The sequence below is a fragment of the Volvox carteri genome (assembly GCF_000143455.1).
Source record: "Volvox carteri f. nagariensis unplaced genomic scaffold VOLCAscaffold_48, whole genome shotgun sequence".
Lineage (NCBI taxonomy): Eukaryota > Viridiplantae > Chlorophyta > Chlorophyceae > Chlamydomonadales > Volvocaceae > Volvox > Volvox carteri.
In genome coordinates this window covers 837,000-864,492 of record NW_003307591.1, presented here as the reverse complement: position 1 = coordinate 864,492, position 27,493 = coordinate 837,000, and the positions used below count along the sequence as shown (strand labels likewise).

The 27,493-nt window shown below is 59.9% G+C and overlaps 1 protein-coding gene across 1 annotated transcript; it reads left to right on the top strand.

Moving 5' to 3' along the window:
• Window positions 1-2,386: 2,386 nt before the first annotated feature.
• Window positions 2,387-25,707, top strand: VOLCADRAFT_121384 (uncharacterized protein; the record flags this gene model as incomplete). The annotated part of the gene is made up of 34 exons (XM_002955094.1): window positions 2,387-2,432; window positions 4,542-4,648; window positions 5,096-5,320; window positions 5,820-5,867; window positions 6,164-6,489; window positions 6,860-7,001; window positions 7,139-7,186; window positions 7,393-7,482; window positions 7,715-7,798; window positions 8,751-9,005; window positions 9,349-9,723; window positions 10,091-10,372; window positions 10,556-10,591; window positions 10,780-10,977; window positions 11,152-11,202; window positions 11,450-11,596; window positions 11,739-11,843; window positions 12,327-12,614; window positions 12,817-12,996; window positions 13,367-13,747; window positions 14,074-14,209; window positions 14,662-15,218; window positions 15,846-16,055; window positions 16,165-16,275; window positions 16,750-16,875; window positions 17,251-17,724; window positions 17,880-18,092; window positions 18,262-18,507; window positions 18,728-19,054; window positions 19,426-20,421; window positions 20,762-22,744; window positions 22,991-23,239; window positions 23,625-24,228; window positions 24,668-25,707. 34 exons carry the CDS (start codon window positions 2,387-2,389, stop codon window positions 25,705-25,707), a joined length of 10,686 nt encoding a protein of 3,561 aa, XP_002955140.1.
• Window positions 25,708-27,493: the final 1,786 nt, after the last annotated feature.

The window sequence follows — 27,493 nt, the reverse complement described above, 5'->3', positions numbered from 1 at the left end:
CTGCACGCAGAGCGCGAAACGGCACGGGCTGTCAGAGGCCATACCATGGCATGGTACGGCGCGTACGGAATAATGCCAGGTAGCCCGAGGTGGGCCGTCCAAGTTGGCCCCCGTGCATGACATGGAAAGGCTCTTCCGCCGTTCCAGTGGGAACGAGTGATGGGATCGGTGTGTGGTGTGTGGTATGTGGTGTGTGGTGTTTGATGGAGCCAAGAGGGTGGCTAACATCCTACTGAAGTCTGAAAGGTCCCTCAAAGTGTTGCGCTAGCGGGAGAACGAGGAAGAGGGAGAGAGAAAGCAGGGGGGGAGAGAGAAAGCAGGGGGAAAGCAAGACTTGACCTTGCACTCCGGAGATCCTCCCACTCCCCCGCGCAAGCCAGCGTCGTCTCAACGGATCCTAACCCCTCACGCAACCCAACCGCCATCCGACCGGCCAAACCCAACCCCGCACCCAACCCCTTCCCTCATCAACAGCAACCACCAACATAAACCCACATTCCTCCAGCCGCAGCAGCCGCAGCCGCAGCGGCGCCTGGTAGTGGCGTTTCGCCAAATGGAGCAGCAACTCCGGGGCCGACCCGTCGGGCTGTGACATCATGTGCCGATAGGAATGGGAGCGGATGCGAGAAATCAAACATTTGCAATGCACGCAGAGGCATCCACAGAAAGGGGATAGAGGACAGGCACACACGCACACACAAACGAGGCCGCGTAACGCGGAAACAGCGGGTTTAGAGCCAGGCTTGCCTACATTGCAAAGCCATGGATACAGGATACTGCAGGCGGGCCATGGCATGCACACACGCGCACGATGGCGATGTACACAGCTGACACCGCCCACAGACGCAGAGATGGCCAGGTGGTCCGCCCCTGCATGGCCCGCCCTGTCCCGCAACAGCGCTACCGGCTCCTCCTTCCCATGGCAATGCCTTACATGGTGGTTGGCAGCTTGCGCTGCCAGGTGCTGCACCAGGAGCTGCTCCCGCGCGGACAGCAGGGTCGACCAGCCTGACAACACGAGGGGGGGGAAGAGGAGGGGAATTACAGAACGCCGGAGGAGGAGGAGGCGGGGTCCCCGCCAAGATGCGAGCATCAAAAGGAGGACACCAATTTTCGACCCTCGCCCAGGGCAACAGCAGCAGGAGTTCAAAGCTATGGCGCGAGTAGCTGTCCGTTAGTTCCGAAAGCAGAGAAATTGGAGGGGGGGGCCCACGCACAGCGGATGATTGAGGGGGAAAGCATATGCGATTCGGTGGGAAGTGAGCTGCTGATGATTGTGGGGAGGGGGCGGGGAGCACAGGTTCAATTGATAGGATCGCCGGGTACAGGGAACGGACGGGTACGGTAATCTGGGTGTATCTGGGAAACAGCGAGAGACGCAAACGGGTTGAAAGGGTTGGCCGGCGGGTGCTCACTCCCCCGGGTGCGGGAAGCCAGATGCACGTGCAAGGAAGCAAAGGAATCGGCACTACCGACACATCCAAAGCCTTTCATCAGGTCATTCGAAGGAACCGCACGGCGAGGCTGAGGAGGGCGATAACAGGGCGCCGGATAACGCAACGGATGACACGATGGATGACACGATGGTCACAACGGTCACAACGGTCACAACGGTCGCAACGGCGCTGGTTCCGGTCACCGGCCGAAACCATCGTGCCGGAGAGAGCGGGGGCGTATGGTGCAAAGGGGATGCCACGGGAGCGTGGACTCTCTGCAGCTGTCTTGTCACACACAGCGGGTCCGCAACCACGCAGGGAGGCAGGAGGCGAAGAAGGAAGCGGCCCCGCACACGCACACAGACACACAGACATACACACACACAATGCCCTACACTATTGCCTACCATGCGACATGGAGAGATAGTAGCCTTCGCTGATCACGGCCGCATGTTGACAGCCCAGGGTCGTGATAATCTTGGCCAGGGCGCCCTGCATGGCGGCCTTATCCCGCAGAGCCAGACCCACAAGCTGCGACACCATACCACAGCACACCACAAGTTGTGTGTGAGCACAGTTAGCTAAGTCAAAGTCTACACCTACCCTGCCCTGTGGCACCCACCTGCGGCACCGGCAGCAGGATGCACGGCACGAGCGTGTCATCGGCAATCAGGGAGTCCACGGCCCGTTGCACATCGGGGGCTGTCGACATGCCAGTTTCGTAGCATGTGTACGTACATGTGCAAATCCGCAAGGAAAGAGAGGTGCAACGGGGTGTCAAGGCCAGAACACGGCAGGGTAGGGCAGGGGCGGTGTGGTTGCCCACATCGTCATCCTTTGGGGACTCACTCACAATCGCCAGGGGCAGGGTCTCACTCACAATCGCCATCAACGACAACAAAAAGCGGACCCAGACGCAGCACGGTAAGCGGGTGCGGTGGGTACTTCATATGCACAGCAAAGGCAGTGCGCTCAATGGCGCGGAGGAGGAGAGGGGTGAGCTGCCGAAGGCGGCGCATGACGACGCATAAGAAGGAGGAGGGAGACGAGGGGAATAGGGTATAAGAACGCCATGAAGGCACATGAAGGGCACCGAAGAACGAGGGCGAGGACGAAACGGAGGTTGAGGGTGCGTGTGCGGGGGCACTAGTGGTGTTGTGGGCGCGGCCGCGGCCGCGGGCTACCCCCTGGGAGAGCATCATAGCGTACGACAGGACGTGATGAGTTCGCGTGGGGGCCGCGATGGAGGGTTAGGATGGTGGTTACGGGGTTGGCGTGTGCCGGGTGGGCTCTGGGAGGTGACCAGGAGGGGCGGCAGCAGCGATGGAGGGAGCTGGGAATGGGGCCGTCGGTCGGGCGGCGGGGGAGCGGATGGGCTGACACACGCGCACGCACCTTTTAGTTTCGACCTTAACACGCTGATCTTTGATGATGTGTCCAAAACAAGGGCTGCCGAGCCAAGGAGTAACAGCAGTACATCGTACAGCGTCTGGAGAGAGGGCATGGAGGGAGGAAAATGACGGTTTCGCGGCCAAAAGCTTGAGCTCGGAAACAGTGACGACCACAGAGCAACAAGCAGCGAGGGGAGGGGGGTTACAACTTCCGCACAAATGCGGGTGGGGGAGAGGGGTTGTCGCGTTCGTAAAAGCCCCCGCGGAGGGGGCCATGGACGGTCAATATCCATAAACAAGGATAAGCCTACAAACATATGCCTGGCGATGGTTGCGATGGTAGGTTGGGATGTGGTGTACAGCAGGCAGGCATAAGGCAGGATAAGGAATGCGCAGCTGCTAGCGGCCACAGCGATATCAGCTAGTTGCGCAGCGATTAGTTGCATCTCAGAGGTCAGGGCGGAAAGGAGAGTGTATTTTTTGTTGGGCGTAAGTGGATTATAAATCTTGTGGCACTCCCTACGGGCCGCGAGGTTTACTAACCTCGAGGTGCAACTGCAGCAGCTGCGTGTGGAGGAGTAAATTGCTCGTGACTAACACGAATAGTAGATGGTTGTCAAATCTGTAAGGAGGAGGTAAGGGACGGGTGTATTGTGGAGGAGCTCACGTCCAGTAAGGCATCCCAGAATTCTTGACCTGGACCCGCAGTGTGCACTGTCGTGAAACCCATCTCCCGACTCAATCACCCACCGACGATAGACGACCCGCACATTGGTGCTAGATATGACCCGAAGCTCATGTCCGCAGCTTTCCATACACCATGACGCAATGGTGCTGAGAAGTCCCTGAGATGCAAACCTAGGTGTCTGGATGTCTCCCAAGGCTCTTGTGAGCAAGGCGGTGTTGCCCTCTTCAAGGATTAAGAATAACTGTGGCATGTTACATCAGTATTGCCAGGTACTTTATTGCCAGTGCGAAGTCGAGAAACCTTGCATTAAACTATCTGGCCAACTGAGCCCCTCCAACGGTTAGTAAGCTATCCAGTAGGTGCATTGCAACCAATGATCATAATATTTCTGGTAAACTGGTGTCAAGGACCTCAGTCGTTCCGCGACCGTTACTCATTCAAAGTGCCAGCCAGCTGCCGTGAAAAAAACAGTCGCACGTGCAGTGACACTACCAGTTACTGAGCACAGCCTGTAATACACGACATGAAGCACGTTCCTAATTGGCGTTCCACCGTTGGTTGACCATGACCCTGATTTTCGCACCGGCAAATCGAACGCGAAGCGGCCCGTTAATGTATTTCCAGTCCATGTCCAGAAGCTATGTCACACATATTCAACCAACAGAGCTCTCTGCATGAGGAAACAGCACGTTTGGGCCAGGACTGCCAGGACCTCGCGGCAGCGGATAGAGCGCGCGCAGAGGCTCTGGCACAAGTATCTGATATGCTCAATCGCGTTAGGGAACAGAGCTCGGCAGGCTTGTCGGAGTCGTCGGCTCAGGTTGGTTGCCCGATGTCGGTTAATTCCGGCCTACCTGAACCCCGACAAGCTGCGTCCCAGGCGTCGATCGGCACAGCCCCTGGCGATACCCATGCCATCGGAACTGGCGGCCCGCTGCCTGCGGGACAAGGTATGATGTGGATTCACTGGCACTGCTGGTACTGGCCCTTGACACGTTCTCCCGGTCGCTGCTTCCCTTCGATTAGAGTGGGAGACAAGTCCAGGCGGTCGGACAGCAATTCCCCGGGTCGTGGAGACAAGCCTTGGCACGCTATCCGCAGCAAATCGGACCCTTTCAGAATTTCAGTACGATGTAAGTGAAAGCGGGACTGTTATGGGTGCGCATGGCAAGAGCACAAACTTGGCCCGAATGCAAACAAGTTACAAGTGCCCCACGAGTGGGGGGGTTCCGTCAAAGCCGGGAGGCCATGGACTATATGTATTGAAAGCTGATTACACCGCAAACCAGCAGGGACCCGTCCTGCCTGGCTCAATGAAGCCTGTCGATGCCTGTCAGCTGGGCTTCGTTGACGGCTGCTGCTGCTCCCCAAACCCGCAACACCGGAGAACAGTCGGTGATGGCGAGGGGCATACAGGGCCAGGAATGCCCCTCAGTTTCGGAGCCCCTTTACGCACAGCAAGTCCTGATCGGTCTGATCGGACTTTTACTTTTTTTTGCCTAAACAGCATTTCTGCAACGCAGATGGGAATTGCGTCGTGATCTCATGCCTGTGGTGGCCTGCTTCACCATGCCATGCAGTTGAACAGTGGCCTCTCCCAGCTCGCACAGCAAGCAGACGTGGCCAGGCGCACCGCTTCTACAGCCAAAGCCCATGTCGGCTTCCTGCAACAGCTTGTATCGCCACGCAAGTCCGCCCCTGGAACCGACAGCCCCCGGCGCCTGGGGTGGAGCGGCGCGCAGGGGGCAGCTGTGCAAGGCGCGTACGGGAACCCAGCAGCCGAAGACGTGTCAATCAGGTTCCAGGTGAATGCCTACGGACTAAGGGCCTGAGGACTAAGGGCCTGGGGTTGCATATCAATATACGCAACACGCTAAACGCTGTCGGGATGTGCAAAGCAGTCCGGGCCATGATATCGGCAGTCAATCAGTAAAAAATTAAAAGTGCCCAGTATTTATAAAAAAAAACTCCTTATAAATACGAATACAAAAAAATATTAAGAATTATAAAGGTGGCCCAGTGGATATTATTGTAGTATTGGCTCCCTTGCAAATACTAAGGAGCATTTGGGCAGTGGCCCCGCCCGTGGCAAGGTGGTAAGGGAGCTTTAGGGTACTGTCCTCCGTGCCGCGCTGGGGTGTTGGCATTGTGCTTCCTTCCGGGTATTCAGGACCCATGCTGGGGCCCATTGCGGTCAAGAATGCGGCCAGAATGGTCCCTTAGAGCTGTGCGTCAGGTCATGCTGGAGGTTTCCTGATCAGGACCTGATCCTGACCCTGTGTTCCGATTGTTGTGTGAGCGCAGGCAGGCTCACCTAATCCGGAGATCGCGTCCTTGCTGCGCGTCCTGCAGGTAAGACGTGTGTGCGCGCGGCAAAGTCGTTTCCCCCTGACCTACGGATTTTACCCTCGTGGCGCCCTCGTGACTCGAGAAACTCGAAAGGTTTTGCAGCCTGCCAGGGCAAAATGCGAAATCGAGGCTCCCTGCCTGGCATTGTGAGAACAGCCCTTGTGTAAATAGCTCCTCCTGAGACATGAACACACATGGAAATCGCCCAAGCATTTCGAATTTGAAAAAAAATGCCGTCCCGCGTATTTCTCCCCCTCTCCCCTCCCTTTCCCCCCGTGTGCCGCGGTGTTTCGGAGCAGGAGGCAGCCCAGCAGCGCGCTCTGGCGGAGACGTCTCTGTTACAGTCGCCGTCGCCTCGCGCAACGATAGGGATCTGGCCCGAGGACCTTCCACAGCGAGGCACCGCCAGCTCGCCGCTGTTGGGGCGCTTCGACGATTCCGACAGCTGGACGCCTCGGTTGCGGCCCGGCGATGGAGGTTCGACGGAGGGCGGTGTGTCCTACTCAGGGGCGGTCGACACACCCGCGCTGTCTAAAATCAGCCGCCAGATGTTCGCACAGGAGATTGACGCGGAAGACGCGGAGGAGGATCGGGGATTTTCAGTTGCGAAAGAAGCTTTGCCAAGGTCGGCACGCATGATGGCTGGTCAAGCTGGCGGTGCTGCGGCCGCCGCCGGTGGGCATTCCCCCTCGCGACTGCATCTGTAGGTTTCACGGCATGGCTTTGGGACCGCGGGGGGGATTGGAAGGGATGGGCCCTGTTTTGGCGGTTTGTGTCTCCCCTTTAGGGAAGAACTAAAGGGGATGGTGTGCCGGCTACATGGTAGTTGACTACATGCATGGTATCTCTGCCAGCAGCTAGGTTTGTTCATGTATGGCATGCTGCATGGTGTTGTTATAGTTGGCATGTGCTATCTGTTAGGAATGCTCCAGACGAGTGCGCTGATCGCAGCTCCCCTGTGTGTGTGTGTGTGTGTGTGTGTGTGTACGCATCAGCGCATCTCCTAGGCCACCACGAAAAGACACGGGCAGCCAGCTGCCGCAGTCGCAGTCGCAGTCGCCGTCCTTGGTTGATGAGGATCTGGAGGAGAAGGCGGAAAAACTTCGGACGTTGGAGCGTGGCATCTACGAACTGGAGGTATGTGCATGCACACGGGGGACTTGGGCTTGGGATTAGGGTGGGGGCCATCGCTCTTGTCTGTGATGCCCAATCCACATCCAATAGACATCGCGTATGTATGTATGCGTGTCTTTGTTTGGGCCAACGTGCTGCAGGCGAGGCGTGAGGAGCTGCTTGAGACACTCGCAGACACGTCGTCGCGGGTAAGTCTGCCTTCCGCTAGCAGCTTTCTCCCATCCAGGTGTGTCGTTACCTCTCCGCACGGCCCGCTGGATCAGGCGCGGCTGCTGGTGCTGGTGCTGAAAACTGCGTTGATGTTGATGTTTTTGATGTTGGTGCAGCAGCCATGCTCGATTCAGCGACGCCGTACTACTAATAATTGCTTCCTGTCTGCCTGCCCCGCGCGTAGGTCACTACTTGCATCTTTGAGCTGGAATCCGTGAAGGTGGAGGTTCAAACAGCGAAGTCCGAGCTGGAGGCGGAGAAGCAGCGAATCGTGGTATGCAGCGCATCCCGATAAAACGCGTTGCGATGTACTCACGTTCGTTCAGCTAGCCGTCTGCGCTTTGCGCTAACATGGCTAAATGGCTGATAAACCAGACCCACGTACACTTCGCTGCAGCCTGTGTTTTGCGCCGCTGGTGACAGCTTGTACGTAGCCTGAAGGCTCTTTGTCCTCTCCTGACTCGCTGCTGTTGGAATGTATTAATGGTGAATGACTCGTCCGGCAGGCCGTGAACGAGCAGCGCCAAATTGCCGAGCAGCGCCTGATAGACAAGTTGCAACAGCTTCAGCAGCTGGACGCGCTGTGTCAGGTAGGGCCGGAGGTAACTCTCTGGACGTGTGTATTTGTGTGTATGTGTGTGCGGTTTTGTCACATGACCATTATCCCTCTTTAGGTAACACAATCGAGGTATCACACGCACAAGCACATTATCCCCGTGCGTGTATGTATGTATGTATGTATGTATGTATGTATGTATGTATGTATGTATGTATGTATGTATGTATGTGCGTTTGTGTGCAGTGCAAGGAAACCTGCGCACGTAGGAACTTATGTGACCGTGCGTGCATAATACATGCAACGAGAAGCGCATGGATTAGTCAGTTCACTGCCTGCCACCTGCTAATGCGGTAAGACAGTGCTCCGTTCCTCTTCGCCTATCCGTCCCCAGGCGAGCGCAGCGCAGCTGGCCGAAATGCAAGCCCATGTCGCAGATCTGGCAGCTGCTAAAGCATCATCGGCAGGACCATCCTCACCATCATCTTTTGCTGCAACTCATGCAGCGACGGTGACAGGAGAAGCGTATAGCTCAGGTCTTGGCCATCGCACCCGACTTAAAGTAAAGAGGCATCAATCTGTCAGGTCGGTAGGGCGCTTAGTAATATCCACCGTCGAGCTCGTCAAGATGCCGACTTTTTGCGATTCTTATGTTGACACAAGCAAACGTGCGACTTCGCGCTACGGGGCTGTGTCTTCTTGCACGCGCGTCGTGACCTAGTTTGGGGTTACAGTTTTCGTTTTGAGTTCTGCATCTCCATTTTGTGTGTCCCAGGGAAGCCCGGAAACCTGTCCGCCGCGGCTGCCATACCTGCAGTACCCCATGTTCGCAAGGCGACGGTGCGACATCCGCACCTTTCCGCAATCTTCTTTGAAAGCAAAGCAAAGCAAAGCTCGAAAAAACTACTATATGGGTGTATGTGCACCGCATCTGCAGGCGGTCACGGTCCTGTTCTGACTTCTCCCCCGTGCTCGGGGAACTGCAGCAGCACCCTGAGTGCAGCAGCTCTCAGTCCTTGGACTCGCACCCGAAGGAGGGCTCTGAGGGTTCCGGACAGCAGAGTGTTGTCGAGCGGGACGGCACGACAGCAGGGGTGGGTACCGCCGGCCGGCAGACCAGCGCCTCCGCGCCAGCCTCCGCCGGCCTGTCGGACCCCGCCCATGATGCATCCTCCCCCGTCTTCGAGCAGGTCGTATCCTTGCAGAAGGAGCTGCAATCGCTCGCAGCCGAACACAGCAAGGTACGGCATGCCGCTGTTGCCACGCTCGCATGTACACATTTCACACGACGTTTTTCCTCATTTTTCATCAAATTTTATATATAGACAGTGTAAAGCTACGGCATGCATTTCCACAATACAGCATACCTTCAATCCAAAAGAGTTCCAAAGTCATCCAAAGAGGATGGGAGGATGGGAGGGTGCGTCGCCTCAGGGGGCTGCGGTCTGCAGACCTCGAGCTGTACATGGTACGCAGGCCGTTCGTTCACCCCAATGCTTTCTCACCTACCATCCCGGCCGTCATGTAAGTCTCAACATCCTTGTTGTCGCTATCGACATCTGACGTTTGCCAATCAATCCGTAGGTTCTGCACCAGCTGGAACAGGAACGTCACACCAGCATGTCGCAGCAGGGCGAGGTCATGACACTCCGCCAGAGGCTGCGCGCACACCAAGTGGCGGGGATCACCACAAGTAGCGGTGCCAGCGCTAGCGCCGCCAGCAGCCGCTCCGGCACGACCCTGAAGCGGCCCCTGTCAGCCGCCATGTCTGGCATGGAGGAGGTGATGGAGGAGGCCGCCGCGGACCTGGAACAGCTAGAAGGCCATGTCGCCAACGTGACCCAGCGCCTGCTGGACTTGCAGTCCCAGAATCTGCGGCTGGCTCACCAGGTGTCGGCGGCGCTGCACGCCAAAACGACGGCGGAGGCGGAGGCAAATGAGGCATTGCAGCGGCTCAAGGTGCGGTGCGCATTGCGCTTTTCATAACGCGGCGGCATGATGGGATGGCAGGATAGACGGGACTATTATGGACAGGACTTCCTTCCACCTTGCTGGGAAAGTCACGCGCGAGAGCGCCAGTGGTCCGGCGACGCTGCCTCTTAACGACGCCTTTCCGACAGCAAACGGCGCCCACCCTTCGTGCGTGCTCTGCCGGCAGGGCTGGACAGCGTCGTCGGCCGCAGCAGCCAGGGGCTTGGCTAGGGGCGCTGGTATTACTACTTTACCGATTGCAGATCTTGCCTTGTCTGGAAGTGATTTTTTTTTCCACTTGTCTGGTCTCTTTCTGCCACGTGCACATCGCTGGCTCGTGCGCTCTACCGCACAGGCGCTACGGGAGGAAGCCGAGGCAGCGCAACGCGCCGCGGGTACCATCCAGCTAAGCTCCGTGCGCCTGAATGCCGAGCTGGCCGCAACCCAGGTGGAGCTTCGGCACGCGCAGGAGAGGCTCGCGGAGCAGCAGGAGCAGCTGCGGCAGCGCCGCCAGCTGGTTCAGGAACAGGACGAGCGTGTGCAGGAGGTGCAGCGCCGCGCCTTGCAGGAGGAGCATGCCCGCGAAGTTGCGGAGCAGACGCGTCGAGCTGCCGAGCACGCTCTGCAGCAGCTGCAGGTGAGAGGCGGAGTGGCGGCGTCTTGTTGCATTGCGCTGCGTTGCCTTGCAGCAGGATTTCATACAACTGCCTGGGGAAAAGGGGCAGCTGGTGAAGCTATACCACCCTGTAACAACATACATACGTACACCTGTACGTGATCCACTTAACAACGGCGGCGCCCTGGCTTCTCTATCGTGCAGGCTCGGCTGGAAGAGGTTCTGCAGAGGACGCAGCAGGTGAGGGGTTGGGATACGACATCGGGTGGGAGGCTTGTACGGGTAATGTACGGACACAGCTGGACGTTGGGATACGGTTGCAGTGACACGTACGGGTCATGGACTCCTGGTCCCTGAACACCTCAATCTCACGCTCCAGTCCATGGGGGCTGTTTACCCTGTTTACCCTCTCCTCCAACCTTGGTTAGGCTGAACGCGAGGGCTCATCTGTTCGGACGGCGGCGAGGGACCTCGCCTCCGAGATGGATAAGGCCCGCGGGGACCGTGATAAGGCTTTGGAGGAGCTGGCGGGGCTTCAGCTGAAACTGGTGGAGTGTCGTGCCGAGTTGTCCTCCTTGGCTGACGCAGTGGCAGCTGCAAGGGAAGACCGCGCGCGGGACGCCGAGGTAAGGGTATGCTTGTACGTGACGCACGTGAGCGTTTTGCCTTGGCCGCTTGGTCTTCCTTGCCCGATAGGGCTACGCTGGCTTGCGACGGTGACGTGAAAGCCAAATGAGGGTAAGGCGCGGTCTCGTTTACGAGGTTACCACGTGTCCCTCTGCCGCCCGGACACCTCGCAGGCAGCGGCGGCTACTGCCAGGCGCCGAGAGGAAATGGAGGCGCAGCTGCGGGTGAGCTTGGATAAGCGAATGAAGAAACGGCTGGTAGTTTGCCAGGATTGCGAAGTCACCCAGACACCGATGGTTGCCGGACAGTACCCTGCCGTAAATACTTTCCTTAATCCTTCCCTGTAACGGCCAGGAGCCGTAATAAACGGTGCTTTGCTGGAAGGAAGGACGCCCCGACTGTGGTTTCTTTCAGTTTTAGTAAAACGAGCCTTAAATTTTTTTTCTTGGGATCTATGTCTGGATTCGACAGGATCTGCGGAGGGCTGTGGAACTGAGCAAGGAGCAAGCCGATGCTGTGGAGCGCCAGGCCGCTGCAGCTAAGGACGACCTCGATGCCGCGCAGGCGCAGGTTCTGGCCTGCACCGAGCAGAAGGAGAAATTGGAGCGCGAGCTCGAGGTACCTATGTGATTCAGAAATTATTGAGGTTGACAGATATGGTTGCTTTTGTGATGCTACGCCCTTGCCCTAGCGTGCCTTGAGCTCTGCCGCAGATACCGTTTCCACGTGTTTAGGTTATTTTGCCTCTCTGCTGGCACAGGTGTGCTTGAAGGAGTTGGAGCGTGCCCGGCAGCAGGTGCAGATGGGAGAAGCGGAATCTCGCGATGTGGAGGAACAGCTTTCAAAGCTACGGCAGGAGCAGCAGGTGCGGTTTGACAAAATTAGATCTTTTGTAGGCGGCACGGCTTCGGCACGGCTTCGGGTTATCTCGGCACGGCTTCGGGTTATCTCGGCACGGCTTCGGGTTATCTCGGCACGGCTTCGGGTTATCTCGGCACGGCTTCGGCACGGCTTCGGCACGGCTTCGGCACGGCACGGCACGGCTTCGGCACGGCACGGCACGGCTTCGGGTTATCTTGAAAAATATCCAATCTCTCTCCAACTCCTCGATATCGCCTTCTCCTTTGTCGCTCCTCACGAACGTGCAGCAGGAGGTTCACACGGCTCCGTATTGCCTTCCGTCCTTCCGTGGAAGTGATTTTGAAGTTCCTTTTTTGTTTCCTTGATGCGCCTGGGATCACAGGAGCTGGAAAGCGTTGTTGAGCGGAAAGGGCAACAGGCTGCTGCTGCAGAACGCCGGGCCGCCGCTACTGAACATGACCTCCAGGCGACTCGGGAACAAATGCAGGTGGCTCAACAGCAGCTCGCGGACGCTGCGGTCCAGGTTGCGGCTCTGGCAAGTGCCGCTACTGGCGCTGCGTCGTTCGGCGGCGCCGGTTTTGCAGCAGCTCCCGTGGACACGAGCAACCCGGCTGCTGCTGCGGCTGCTGTCGCTGTCGCTAACCCAGTCCTTGGCCTGGGCCCGTTCGCAGCAGCGACGGCGCAGCTCAATAGTGCCTTGCATAGCGGGTCTATCGCGGGGCAATCCCACCTTGCGACAATCCTACAGCTCCAGGCTGAGTTAGAGGCCCTGCAGGTAGTGTGACGAGTGCATGCGTGAGTGGGAATGCAGCGTGTTGGAAAAGTCTGCGGAAAGCCTGCCTGCCTGCCTGTCTACCCTACTGCCTGTCTTTGGTTCTATAGAACTTAGAGGCCTCGCAAGTCGGCAAGTGTGTGGGGTATATCTCGGCTGCTACCGTATATAACTCTGTAATGCGACACCGCTGCTTGGGGCGCAGGTCGCCCTGGTTCAGGCGCAATCACGGCAGCGTCTGGGCGAGCAGCGAGCAGCTGACGCAGAGCAGCTGTGCACCGAGCTCCAGGCGCGGCTCAATGCCATGCGCGTGCAGCAGACATTCCGCCCGGATACCGATGCGCAGTCCTCGTCCTCGGGAGCGAGTCAGATCTGGAGGATCAAGGTGCGCGGCCGGCCGGAAACAGTAATATGCGCTTTCATTTTTTCCGATGCGCTGAGCCTAGGCCTTTAAGTAAAACGCAATGTCTTGGCGCATCGCATACTCGTACAGCTCAGCCGTAGGTCAAGAAAATTGCGTCATGCATGGCAACCTCAAGAATTCTCACCCGTGCTGTGCTGCTGAAGATAGGTTCTCTCTGTTGTGCAACCCGCACACATGCTTCGCTGGAGGCATGTCGTGTCCGTGAGAAGACCGCCATACCTCAAGCAGTAGCAGTTGCTTGCCTTGGATGCAGATTGATGAGCTACACCAGGAGGTGGAGTCTTCGCAGCACCTGCTGGGCCGCTACAAAGCGCGCCTGGCAGCGGCGCAGGAGGAGTGCAGCAGCTTGGAGGAGACCTTGCAGCGGGAAAGGGCTGTGTCTGGCCGTATGAGGCAGCAGGTTGAGGCGCTTCAGGATGAGCTTCAGGCCACGAACATGAAGCTACGCTCAGCCGAAGCCGCGTTGGCTAGCCAACGCCAGCAACTGCTGCAGCAGCAGCAGCAACTGCAGCAACAAGAGGCTGATCAGTTCTCACGTGTTCAGCGTAATACAAGCCCGGGTGGCAGTCATCACGGAAGTCCGCAAGCAGGAAACCTGCATAGATCACCGCCTCGCCCCACCAGCGGAAGTGCAACAGGAGCGTCAACAGGCGCGTTGGCGTCGAGCCCAGTCGAACTGGCAAGGCAGCAGCTACGCATGATCCAGGCGCAGGTGGGCGACTGGGCACGGAGTGGAAGACGTGCTTCCTCAGCTAGCACGTTTCCACTCATCCTGCCTTCCACCGACTGAGAAGCCGCCCATTAGTTTGCAACGTTCATCCTAATCACAACAGGCCTGCGACGCAGGCGTGTCGCAAAAGACCACGCGCCTGCATGCTAGTCCATGCTTAGCTTGCATCACGCCTATCTTGGTACTGTTATCGCCGCTTAAGGATATAACAGTTGTCATGTTGAATTGTTATCATCGTGCGTTAGCTGGCGGTGCTGCCTTGGATGCTGCCTTGCGCAATGACTGTTTCTCCTTCCCCCCGCTCGCAGATAGTACAGCATGAGAAGGTCAACAAAGATCTTCTGGAGGGCCACACAAGTCTGCAGCGTGTCGGCGAGGAGATGCAGTCGAAGCTTGAGGAGGCAGCTAGCCAGCTCATCACCTTGCGGGCTCAGTTTGAGAAGGGTACGAAATGACGCTCGGCCCCCGCGTTGCCCGGGGATGCAGCCCGGGGATGTCGATGTCGCCAAGAAGAAGCGCGGATCACAGATCATGCCATGCGGAGAGGCGCATACCTGACCCCTCTGTCCTGGCTTCCTGCATAGCCAGCTGCCCCTAAGGTGTTCTAGAAGCACACTCCGCCACGGTCCACACAGCAAAGCACCAGCCCAGTCAGGAAAGTCTCGTGCCAATTTAAAAATTCACCCTTCATCCCCGAAAGGGGAACGAAAGGGGAACTAAATAGGGGAACAAACTGTCCCCTTTGTTCCCATTTAGGGGATAGGGAACAAGTTCGCCTCTCATTTGATAGAGCGACTGGATAGAGCGCCTCTGCAACCCAGACGTCCCATCATCTTGGCTAGATCGTTTATCGTTTTTATTATAGAAATGAAGTGTGATGTTCCCCCGTTGCGCAGGCAAACGCAAGGTGGAGTCGCTTCAGGTGCAGAAGGTCGAGCTGCAAGAGCACATCGCGGCGCTGACGTTACAGGAGCAGCAGGCGCGCAACCGCCTGGGCGAGGTGCAGCAGCAAACCATCGCCCATCACAGCAATGCATCCGCGCTGCAGCAAGCCGTCACACGCACTGAGGAGGAGCTCCGGGATGTGCGCGCACAGCTGGCAGACGCGCAGCGCGCCCTCTCGATTGCGCTGACGCAGCGCGATGGCGCCCTTGCGCAGGCCGCCGCCGAGGCGGCGCGGCGGAAGAGGTCAGGGCGGGGCGACGGCGTCGTTAGCACGCCACGAGAGCGGGAGCTGGGCTTGGATGCGGAGGATTCAGCAGAGGCCGAGGTGCTCGGCCTCAAACAGCAGCTGCAGGCGGTCAGGCAGGCACAGGAGGCGACCGGGGCGAGCTTGGCTGAGGAGCGCCGCCAGCTGCAGCAGTGCAAGGCGGAGCTGGCGGCGGCGTTGACGGTCCGCGCGTCATATGAAGCGGCGACGGCCCGGCTGCAGCAGGACTTGGAGAAGCTTCAGGTAGTGGGAAAAGCTTGCGCGGGGAAGATGCCGCGTATCTAGCGGACCGTTGCTTCACACTTTGTGTGGCATCTCCTCGCATAACATGACGGCAAGGGTTGAGGATTTCCATGGCTTTATTACCTCAGGCCCATTTAAACATAACAACGCACATTTTAGAAGGATGCGCCTTGCCTCGAATAGCCTCTGCTAAGAGCAGCTTGTTATTATTCGCCCAGTTGGTGTATACCACCTCGGGTAGTCGCTCCGGTGGCCTGGTGGTAGAGGAGCTACCGACTAAATGTCGTGCCTGGCATGTCCTGCTGCGTTTTGCAAGATGACACGTCTGCTGGCTGTACCCGTGATGATCCCATCCTGGCCATCCTGTGTTGTTTTTTTGAAGAACTATGACGACCATGGTAATGCCCTGGGGGATGCATCTCGCCGCAGGCGCAAGTCTCGCTACTGCAGGCGTCGTCCAAGGCCGACGACAGATCTCCAGTACGGCCCGATTCGGTTATTTCGGATCATGCAGCAGGCCCCGGTTCCTTGGCCACAGCTACGTCCCCCTCCTCGTCACGGCAACGGAGTGCGCTAGGCGCACTCGATGCTGGACCCACATCCGCAAATGCCTCCCCCGTGGCAGAGGCAACGCTTTCCGCCAGGTTGGCTGACTCGCCGGGAACCATAAGCGGTATTACAGCGGATGTGGTGGCAGCAGCACGGCGGGAGCTGCATGGCCTGGAGTTAAGGATCGCGGTTGCCAGCGCTGACGAGGCGCGTCTGACGGCCGCATGTGCGGAGGCCAGGCGGCACCAGGCGGCCGCAGAGCAAGAGCTGGCCAGCGTTAGGCAGCAGGTTAGATACCGCTGGGCTGGCGCGTGGATCCGCAGGCATGGCAAGGTCTAGCTAGTCTTGGAGCTGTGAGTCTTTGTAACTTTGAGACGGTTTGATTGCATGGTCGCAGGTTGCGGATGCAGAGCAACACCTGGCGACGCTGCAAGGGGAGATAGAGCAGAATGCCGCCGCACGGGTTGCTGCGGACGCGGCCGCTGAGCTTGGGGATCTCCGTCATGCGGTGGGTCGAACCTTGTCAGGCTCACGACGGTCACACCGCACTGGTCCAACAGCGGTAGTGGGCTTCTAGGGTTGCTGTGTATCTGTATGGCAGCCAGTGTGGAGTGAGTTGCTGTGTATCTGTACGGCAGCCAGTGTGGAGTGAGTTGCTGTGCATCTGTACGGCAGCCAGCCTGGAGGTTCATGCCATCGTGTCGGGGGAACCCCCTGTATCTTTGGCATTCATCCAAAAGCGCGGCGTGTTTTTCTTATGTATGTTAGAACACGAACAGTGCAGCGAGTGCAGCCGCTGCTCGGCCACTTGCCCATCCCTGCACCGCGGGTGCAGGAGACATTTGTGCCCAACCGGCTTTGGCGGTTCTGGGCTTTTGCAAAACGTTTACACACACACACACACACACACACATGGGGTACACGTCCCGCGCTCGTCTTAACGAACGGTAACTCCACACGGGCGTATCCGGCATGTATGCAGGTTCGGTCCCTGCAGCAGCGTTTGCATGCCGCCGAGACAGCCGAAGCGGATGCAAGGCATCAGGCGCAGATGGCCAGTATTCGGCTGGTGCACATGGACGAGCATCTCAGGGTGAGCCAGGAGCAGGTGGGTTTTGTTGCTGGGCCCCGCCAGCTTTAGGCTGAGTGCATGTGAGACGTGCCGGTTTTGAATTCTGGGTCAGTATATGATGTCATCTAGGCTGTGTGGGCGTGCCGGGTTGGCGCCTGGCCGGGACCGGGCTGCTCGCAGTGCACGGCCGTACATGGTCATCCAACCTTTGTCGTCTTCCTGGACCTCGTTGCTTCCAAACAACAGTCTTTACTTCAAATTCGTTTGGCTCTCCAGGGGTCCATCGCGGTTACCAGACTCGTTCATGTCACCCCTCAACCCTCCCGCTCCCGCTCCTCGTGCTGCGTAAATCCGTCCGCCCGCACGCCTCCTTCGCCCTCCTGCGCTCTGCCTTCACGCGCGGCGCTGCAGGCTGCGCAGCAAGTGCAGGCGCAAGCCGTCCGGCTTGACGATGCCCTGGCGGCTTGCGAGCAGGAGCGTCAACACGCCAATGAGCTGCAAGAGCGCGTTGATCGTTTAAATCAGCAGTTAGAGGAGCACGGCATCGTTCAGTTGGCGCAGGCGCAGGCGCACGCGGCTGCGCTGGATGCCCAAGCGCATGCACACGTTGCGCAGATGGCACCTTTGGAAGCAGCGCTTGAGGAGGCCAAGGCACGCAGCGCCGCCGCGTCGGAGGCGCTTGAAGCGTCCAGAGCGGAGATCAGCACACTGCAGGCGGAGGTGCAAAGGCTGACGGCCAAACTGACGGATGAGGAAGGCGCGAAGCAACATCTGTGCCTCGAGATCGCACGATCGGGGCAGAGCCTGGCGGAGGGACGCGCGGAGGCGGAGCGGCTGCACGGGCAGATTGCACAGCTGACGGAGCAGCTGGCGGAGGCAAACCGGGTGCGCGTGGTCATGGTTTCGGAGGCGGCGCGAAGCGCACAGGCGCTGGCGGCCGCTGAGGCGAGAAGGCGGACCTGCAGGCAGAAGCACAGGACCTGGCGGGCCGGCTCAGGATCGTGGAGGACGCCTACACACAACTGCGCGTCGCGTCACAGGGCTCAGAGGTGCAGCTGGAGGCGGCGAAGGAGCAGTACAGGCGCGCGCAGGAGCGGGCTGAGCAGCTGGAGGTGCGGCTATCGGAGGCAGAAGCAGCAGCAGCAGCAGCAGCAGCTGCTGCTGCTGCTGCTGCTGCTGCCGAATCGCCAGAACGCAGCGGCCACACGACGCCACGCAAGTTGCGAGCACCGCAGGAGGATTCCCTGGAGCAGGTGCGGTGTGGATAGATTTTCCCGGCCAATGGATCGCCCTGCATTTCCGCTTTCCTTGTCCTCGCGATCGCGCATTGATTCCCGGTCAGCTCGGTCGAGGCGTGAGTTCCCCTGGAGTTCTTCATCCCCTACATCCTCTTCCCCTAAAGGCCGTCTTTTGCCGGTGCAGGAGATCAGCCTGGTGTGCAGATCGCCGGACCCTTCTACCGCCGCCACCGCCACGGGCACCAGCTCTCCGCCATCCCCCGAGCAGCTGAGCATCCATCACGCGGCCATGGCGCAGCTGCTGGCCGACTGCAAGGCGCTCCGAGAGCAGCGTGATACCGCGATTTCGGAGCTGCAGCAGGCGGCACTCGCGCTGACGGCCGCCGACGCGCGAGCGAGCGAGCTAGGTGCAATAAATGACCACCTCAAAGTATGTGGGGTTGGTACACGTGTCAGGGACGGCGGAGGGCATAGCAAGGTGGGAAAATGTTTCTTGCATGGTTTACCCTCCCCCCGCCGCCAAGCACCGGGGATCCATGGCGTGTTGGCGTAACTGCGACGGGTGCCTTGCTGCAAGTGGAACAACGCAGGCTTAGCGACCGAATACTTGCGTATAATATTCCCGTGTGCTGCTTGACCTTTGGCTACAGGAGGAAGTGGCTCGCTTGCAAACGTTGGTAGTTGCTGCTACAGCCACGGTTGAGCACCTACAACTTCAGCGACAGCAGCAACAGCAGCAGCAGCAACTACAGCAGCAGGCGGCGACATATCGGGGTGCACAGCAGTGCCAGGCAACGCAGACGGATCACGCCCACGCGAGAGACGCTGATCCGGGCAGCGCGGCAGCACGGGGGAGTCCGGGAGTGGACTGTGTGGCCCCTGTATCTGCACCCCCCATGGAGGCAGCAGCTTACACCGTCCTCCTCCGGGCGCTGAGCGACCACGCCACCCTGGAGCGTCAGGTCTCGGAGCTGCAGGTCAATATGGAAAGCATCATGCTGACGCGCATGCGAGTTTTAAAATTCGCACGATTGCGAGGTGGCCTTCCGTATAACGTGCTTAGAAAAACTCCTCTCATGGCCTTTCCATTTCATGGCCATTTCAACCCAAACACGTCGCCGCGACGCCGCGTCTAGCACCCTTTTTTCCATCGTGCGCGTTCGTATGCCAGCACGTATTTTTGCGTGTCAGCAAATTGTTGCTCTTGCCGAATGTTTTGCATGACGTAGTGGAGTGCACGTCCTTACTCCTTCGAGCGTGGGAAGTTGAACTGGTCCCGTGAAACGGGGTTAGGCTTGCTTCTGAATGGGGATGCGGATTTGTGTGCCTTCCTGCGGACGGATTGCAGGCAGAGCTGCAGACAGCTGCGTCGGCCAAATCTGAGCTAGAAGACGAGGTCATGTCTCTACAAACGGAGCTCAAGCGCTTGCAGCAGCAGCCATCCGGTGCAGCGGCGGATGCTGGCACCCGCCTCGGCGACACAGCGGACGCAGCGGCGAAAGCAGCAGCCCATGCAACAGCAGACATTGCGCACCTGCGTCGCCAAGTCGCGGAGCTCACCTCCTCCCTGCAGCGGTCGCAGCAGGACGCAGCTACCGCTGACGAGCGCGCCATGCGGGCTCAGGACCGGGAGGCGCAGCTCGCATGCGAGCTTGCGGATGCGCGTGACGCGGAGACGCGGATGCGCCAGGTGCTACACGCCGCCTGGGAAGAACAAGCAGGTGCAGCGGACAAGCTGGAGATTTTGCGAGACAGATTGCAGGTCGAGCGGAAGCGCCGAGCGGAGGCGGAGGCCAAGCGGTCCGGAATGCTGGTGGTGGCTCCGCCTGCTGAGTCATTGACTGGCTCTGGTTCCGGAGCAGCAGCAAACGATGCCACTATACGGCGGGAACCGCCGCCGTCGCCGCCGCGGCCGTTGCCGTCGCCGTCGCGGGCAGCACGCTCAGTCCGTCCGGGCAGCTGGGACGGCAGACCCGTAGCTGCAGGAAATAGCGGCAACTCATCCCCTAGCGGCTCCCAACGCGGGACCGCATGTTCGGCGCCTGCTTCACTGATTTTGACCGGTAGCTCGGACGGCACCCCCTCGGCACCAGCGCCAGCGCTGGGTGTGCAGGTGCCGCTGCCTGTACCCCTCTCTGCGCGGGTCGTTGAGGTGGAGTTGGAGTTTGACCGGATGCGACAGCAGCTGGCGGAAGTGGAGGCCTCTGCGCACGCGTGGCTGCAGGCCCAACTAGAAACCCAGTTGCGACAGCACAGCCAGAAGCTGCGGGAGCTGCGGACCGAGGAGATGCGACGACTGCAGGACGTCCGCGAAGAATATACACGGCTGGAGCAGCACTTGCAAGTAAGAGTCGGCCATGGTGGGATGTGGCTGGGCAGAGCAGGGTTGCCTTGCCGTGTTTGGCTTCCCCTTCCCGGTAGGCATGGCCTTGCTACGGGGGGCATCACATCACTTACCGATCCTGCAACGACACACTCTTGCCTATCGACCCATTTGAGTCGGCGGATTTTGTCTTTCTGTCCCCCTCTCCTCGGACGCCTTTCGGTCAGTTCTACGTTTGTTACCCTCTTGCCCTGGCAGCAGCTTCAATCGTGTGTGGTTCGTCTGTCCCCCTCTCCTCTCCTCTCTCTCTCCCCTTCTTACACGAACACAAACACACGTTCGGACCCCATGTGTCAAGCAGAAGGAGCTGCAGCGCGCGCGGACAGCTGCGACACAGGCGGCGTCAGAGCTGCGGGACTGCAAGGAGGCGCTGCGGGAGGCCGAGCGGCAGATCGCCGAAGCCGTCCAGGAGGCGCTCAAGTCCGCGCAGCAGGCCGCGACCTACCAGGCCCAAGTGCTTGCGCTGCAACAGGAGGGCTTGTACTCTGCAGACGTCAGCGGAGGAGGAGGAGGCAGCGGGGGCGGGGGCGGCAGCGGCGGCGGCAGCGGCAGCGGCAGCGGGGCCGGCGGCGGCAGCGGGGGCGGTGCCAGCGGTCTGGCTAGGTTCAGCGGCCGGAGCAACAACAGCACTGGCAGCGGCAGCACTCACCATCTGCGGGCGGGCGGTGTGTCAGTGCCGCAGCGCACGCAGTCGGAGGGAACAGGTGCTCGGCTGCAGGCTCAAGCACAGGCAGTACCGGCCGAGCCGGTTCTGGCGCTACTGGCCGCTCCGCCTGTTGCAGCGGAGGCAGCAGCGCCGCCGCCGCCACACGACGAAGCACCATCCGCCGGCGCTGCCGCTTTTGCAGCTGAGCGGAAGGTGATGGAATCGGAGCTTCAAGAGCTGCGCCGTCAGGTCGCCTCCCTTGAGCGGCAGCGAGCAGCGCACCAGGAGGAGTTGCAGCACGCGCAGGCGCGGCTGGCGGCTGTCGAGGCGCGGCACGCCGCGGCGGTCCAGCAGGTCGAAGCGCTTGCCGAGGAGCTGCGGACGCGCGAGCGCACGGAAGCGGACGAGCTCAAGGCCCGTGTGGCGCAGCAAGCGGAAGCGGATGCCAGACTGCTCTGCGAGCTACGCTGCCAGCTGCGGGACACCCAGGAGAGGATGGAGCGCTCCAGGGAGGAGCTGGGGCAAGCACGTGCGGAGCTGGAGCAGGCCAAGGCTGAGCTGCAGAGGAAGCGGAGCCCCGTGCAGCGGCGGCAGTCTGGATCTGGGTCCGGACGGCCGCCGGCGGCGGCGCCGCCGCCGCCAGGCAACGACGGCGGCGGGACCAGCGGCGGCGGCAGCGGCGACATGCTTGACAGAGAGGTGACGGCGCAGCTGGGATCGGATGGAAATGGTGGTAGTGCGCGCAGTGTGCAGCAGACCAGCGCGGATGAGGTAGAGGCCGCGGTCCGTCGTGTGCTGGCGTTGCTGGTGGGTGTTCGGCGCAGGGCCGCGGATCTTGACGACGCCGCCACCCGCGGTAGCGGCCGCGGCGGCAGTCTAAGCGCGGATGAGGGCGAGGGCGATGTGGAGGGGACCAGGCGGGGCCTACAGAACGGCCGCGGTCGCATGCATCGCCGACGGCCCCGGCGGCGATTGCAGGAGGGGCAGACACGGTTTTTTGTACAGTCACGATCATCACGATCACAGTCAGCGTCGCGGCGGTACGACGAGTACGGCTACGATGACGGGGACGAGTACGACTATGACGATGACGTTGCGAGCTTTGAGGACGGCGCTGCCAATGACATTAGTTTGATGGAAGGCCTTGACTTAGCGACTCGGCTCCGCGATGACCTTTTAGGGCTGCTCCGGCGCCATGCACGAGGCACTACTGCCACCGGGATGACCACGCTTCCCGGTGCCGCTGGGCTGGCGCTGGGGACCGGTGGCGGCGCCGCAAGACGTTACTTCGCCTCGACGGAGACGGCCACAGTGGCCTGCCAAACGGATCCCGCGCCAGAGTACGGCGCGTTGGTGCCCATGGTCCGCGTCAGCGCCGCCGCCAGCCACCTATCGGAGCTGCAGCAGCAGCAGTCGGGGCTGCTGTCGCGGGTGGCGGCGCTGCGGTGCCAGGCAGCAGAGGCGGAGGCGCTTGCGTCAGCACGCACAGCACGCGTAGCGGAGCTACGGGCGCGGGAGCATCAGCTGTCGACGCTGTGCGAGTCGCTGCAACGCCAGGCGGAGGACGCGCTATGGGAAATGGAGGTGCTACTATGGGACCTTCGCTTTAGGGTTTTACCCTACTTTAGTCTAAGACGCGTGCGTGCGGGTTTTCCTTTGCTTTACATCTCGCCGCAGGTTCATGGGTAGACAGCCGACGCGGCCCACCAGGATACTCACATATCAGCTGCCACCCTGCCAGCCACCCTGTCAACCTCTCAAGGCCGCACTACCGGTCGCCTAACCGAAACCCAACTACCCCGCCTTCATGACCACCCAATCTCACTCGCCCTAAACCTATAACATCGTATAAAAAACACCACCTTACCTCCTCCCCCCCCTTAGGAAAGCTACGAGCGCTACAAGACGCTGGTCACCGACACCCGCAGCGCTCTGGAGAGCGATTGCCAGCAGCTGAAGGGCATCCGCGCGGACCTGCTCATGGACGTGCAGCAGGCCCAGTCGCTGCTGCGCGACAGCCTGGTTGCGCTGCGCTTGGGGCGCGTGTCGTTGCAGGCGCACCGGGCAGTGGATGCTGCTCTGAAGAACCTGACGGAGGCAGCGACGAAGGACCCCAGCGGCGTCGGATCGCAGGTGGGTCCAAAGAAGTGTGGGTCCAGGGGTGGCGGCTCTTCCGGAGCGATCCCTGGGTGGGGGTCTTCCCAACGCCCCAACTCAGCTTTGCGTTGTGTTACGTCTTACGTGGGTACCTGTAGTAACACCCCATTAATACATACATACATACATGCATGCATGCATGCATACATACATACATACATACATACATACATACATACATACATACACACATACATACATACATACATACATACATACATACATACATACATACAGTGGGGTGCGGTGGTGTCTTAGAAAGCAGAGCGACCAAACCCAGTGCGAGATTTGAAATTGCAAATGCAAATGCAACTACCCAACCACCCAACTACCAAACCACCCAACCACCCAACCACCTCAGGTACTTCAACACGTCAAGGTGGTCTTCAACTGCATGGCGGATCTCTGCGGCCGAGCCGAGGCCCTGGCGGGGGCCGTCAGCCCGCTAGTCACAGAGCTCGGCATAGCCCTCGCCGCCAGGGCCACCGCCGCAGCCGAAACCGACACCAGCGACCCACGGGTCGCCCAACAAGGAGAGCTCATTACAACAGCCCCCTGGCGCGACGGCCCCCGACCGCCAGTGAGCCACAGTGGAGCCTTCAGGTCGGGACTGGGCAACCTTCCTGGCGAAGGGCCCGGCGACGAGGGCGCCAGGGGCTACCAGTCCTGGTCTTCTGCTGGCAGGGCCGGCGGCACCTGTGCAAATCCCTCATCGTCGAGGTTTGCTGCCGTGGGGGCAAGCCGGGGGGAGGCCATGGAGCCGGCACCTTCGTTCCGAGGCCGGAACGGAATGGAGCAGCCCGCGCAGCCATTGCAGCAGCAGCAGCAGCAGCAGCAGCAGCAACAACAGCCCGACCCCTCAGAGGTTCAGCGTGCTGTTAAGTGGGCGTACATGCAGCTGCACACCCGCGCACGCAAGTTCAGCAAGGCGCTCAAGGCCATGGAGGCGGGGGAGCAGCTGCCGGGTGAGGGGCCATCAAGCTGGAAGCCGGGGATATGGGTGTTTTTATTCGCGGGGAATCACGGGGGGGTGCAAGAAGTAAACGCCGCGTAGCGGCAGCATACAACACGCAGATCGTACATCATTCCGTTGTTTCATTTCGTATGCCGCGATATGGGGTTTGTCGGTCCAGAAAAGGTGACCGATTGACGGCCGGCTCCGCAGTCAGGATGTTAGTGGTCTGTTTGGCGGCGGGCTGGACCTGGCCCTGGGCAAGGTCCTGAGGCGTGCGGCGTGGCGTGTGTGTAAGTGGAAGTTCTTTCCTGGGGGTGTCGCGGGAAAACGAAGTGTGCGTGTTGCCACCCAAACCACACGGACCAAACTCGCGCGCTCTCTTGTCCGTCCGTTTTTCCCGCCTGTATGACTCTGCCATGTCCCCCCCTTCCCTCCACTTGGCGGCGCAGTGGAGCTCCTTCAGGAGGGCTTCCAGCGGCTGTGGAACAGTGCCGAGGAGCAGCTGAGCGGTCTCATGCGCATGGCAAGCGGATGCAACGTCGCGGCCACAGCCATAGCCACGACGGCAGCGCCGCCTCCTCCTCCGGCTCCGCCTCCGCTTCAGCCACTCAGTCCTCGCGCCGCCACCGCCGCCGCCGCCGCCGCCGCCGCTGCTGCCGCCTTGTCGTCGTCGTCGTCGCCGTACCGCCCTGGCCACTCAGCGATTTCCATCGCGGCCGGTGGCGCCTGGCACCACGGTCCGGCTCAGGGCGGCAGGGACGCAGAGAGGAACGGTGCTGCGGCGGCGGTGCACATGGTGCCGCCGCCGCCGCCGAACAACCTATATGCGCCGCCAGCGAACCAGCAAAGCGCGTCATCACTGGCGGCTGGCGGAGGGCGAGTTCCATCATCCGGGCTGAGTGGCAGGGCGCCGCTCGCAGCCGTCGAAAACGTGTTGGATGACGCTGGATGTGGCCACCAGCACGTGCATGTGCATGTGCATGGCAGGGCGAAGCGCAGTGGCGCCGGAGTTGCTGCGGCTGCTGCTGCTGCTGCCAACCGGCGGGGCCCGCCCGCTAAGGCCGCCCAGAGCCTGGCTGCGTCCCTGGATGCTGCGCACTCGGGAGAAGTGCAACCGACCGCTTCCGGAGAAGCGCCTGGACATGTACGGCAGCAACAGCACCTGTCGCAACAGGCGCCGCAGCCGCAGCCGCAGCGGAGGCAATTGCCTTCGTCCGTCGGCTCGCAGCCCACTTCTGTACGACTGCTTCAATCGCGGCGATCAGAACTCCCGCAACAGCCGCAACAGCCGCAACAGCGCGCGAATCAGGCGGAGTTTAGACGTGAGGTGACGTTCGCTGCACCGCCGCAACAGCAACCACCATCACGGAGTGGGAGGGGGGCGGCGCTGGGGCCCGGCCGCGATGAGTCACTGCCGCAGCGCCGTACCATCGAACACCAGCTGCAGCAGGTGCTGAGTCTTGCCAGGGAGATGCAAAAGCACAGCTAACATGACCTGGTGGGTTTTAGAACCAAGTGGACATTAGGGGTCCCAAAGCCAAGTGAAACACTGCCGGTGTGTGAATCCCAAGCGTAAGTAGGTGAAGGGAGGTGTCCAGGAAGGGCCCTGTAGTGTCTGTAGGGCCCTGCACAGGTGTCACAGGACCCACCTTGGCGCAGGCGTGGACGACGGAGGACTGCTTGCTCTCTGGGGTGGTGCGATGGGTACAAGAGAAAAAGGTTTTTTTGAAGGCCATCCGGTGGGGCTATAAGGATGCAGAAGAGGTATAGCTTGAAGTGAGGGAGCGGAAAAACAAGTCAAGGCCAAGTCAAGGCTGACTGCACTGCATGACGAGGTAGAACTCTTGACCGACCGCACTTATGAGTCATAAGTTATGACCGCACTTGACCGCCACGTCGACCATACGACTGTGGTAAAGCGCTGCTCCGGCGGTGGCTTTTTTTTCCGGCGGTGGCGCCGCTGCTCTACGTGCATGCATGCATGCACGCTTGCATGCATGCATGCGCTCCAACGGCATCATGGGCAACGCTACAAGCGCTGTCAGTTGGTGATCGCTATCGTCTGATCAGGCAACTGGCAGCCAGCCTGATATGGACACATCTTTTTATTATATGCGTCTTCTGTCCAGCATGACGATTACTTTCGGGGCGCCAGCGCGTCACACCCTGGAATCGGAATGCAGAGGAGAGGCCAGCGCCCCAATCTGCTAACGCTGGACGGAAAACTTCTGATTTTGCGATTCCATGCCATACGCGGCCACTGCCGTCTGACACTCGCCCGCTCGCTCTTGTACAACACAGCTTGACTGCCGCTTCGGGTGTTGTATCTGATTTTTGGTGAGCAATAGCGAGCAGCCGTGACTTTGAGTGCATAGTATTGGAAGATAAGGTGATTGGTGGAGCTTACACCCAACATACGTATGGTGTGTGTCCATGGCCTCACGTAGTGGAAACCGCATCGCGGTCGGGGCCGGGAGGTTTGCATAGTTTAGTAGCCGCATGGGAATGAAGAATGAGGAGTCCAAAACACGGAACCGGAAACGGAGTCGTGCTTGCCGTTGCTTTGCTACGCCGGCGTTCGTCGTCTTCGTGGGAGGTTCAGCGGACGTGGCAAGGGCGCGGCGGTGAGAGCAAGGGAGAGCAAGGGAGAGTAAGGGGTCAAATCAAGCTCACAACGCAATCTTTCGAAAGGTGCCGGTCTGCAGCCGCCACTGCTCTGGACCTCCCGGTGCGAATTCGCTTCTCCGTTCTCCGTCTTTTCATACGGATGCGCGCTCGTCTGGCTTAGACGTGTGCCTGCTTTACAGGAAATTGCATGGACAGGACCAAAGGGTTTGTATGATGCTCTCTGCTCATGCGTAATGGAGGCAGCTGAAGGTGGTCTCGCTCCTGCTCGGTGGTGGTACGTTTAGTACCTCCTCTGTAGTGCGATGTTGTTCTTTCTTTGCATGCACGAGGCATGCTGCATGGCGCATGCTACTGCTCAGCTCCTGTATCACCGTAAGAAAACCCGGGTTCGCCGGTGGTTCATAAGGCCCTCATGTGCGGCCCTCATGTGCAGCAGCCAAGACCTCGAGCTCCCTTTGGCGGGCTGCCGGGCTATCTGGTCCTGTGCTGTGGTCTGGGTTGCCTGGACTTCCCCTGCGGCTGACCTCCCGTGCCCACCGGCGGGTTACGTCTCAGGATTATCATACAGCGCCATGTGCCGTGGTGCCGTGTCTCCATGGCCGGTTGTGTGCGTTTCGTTTTGATGCGGTCTACTAGCTTTGGCCCGT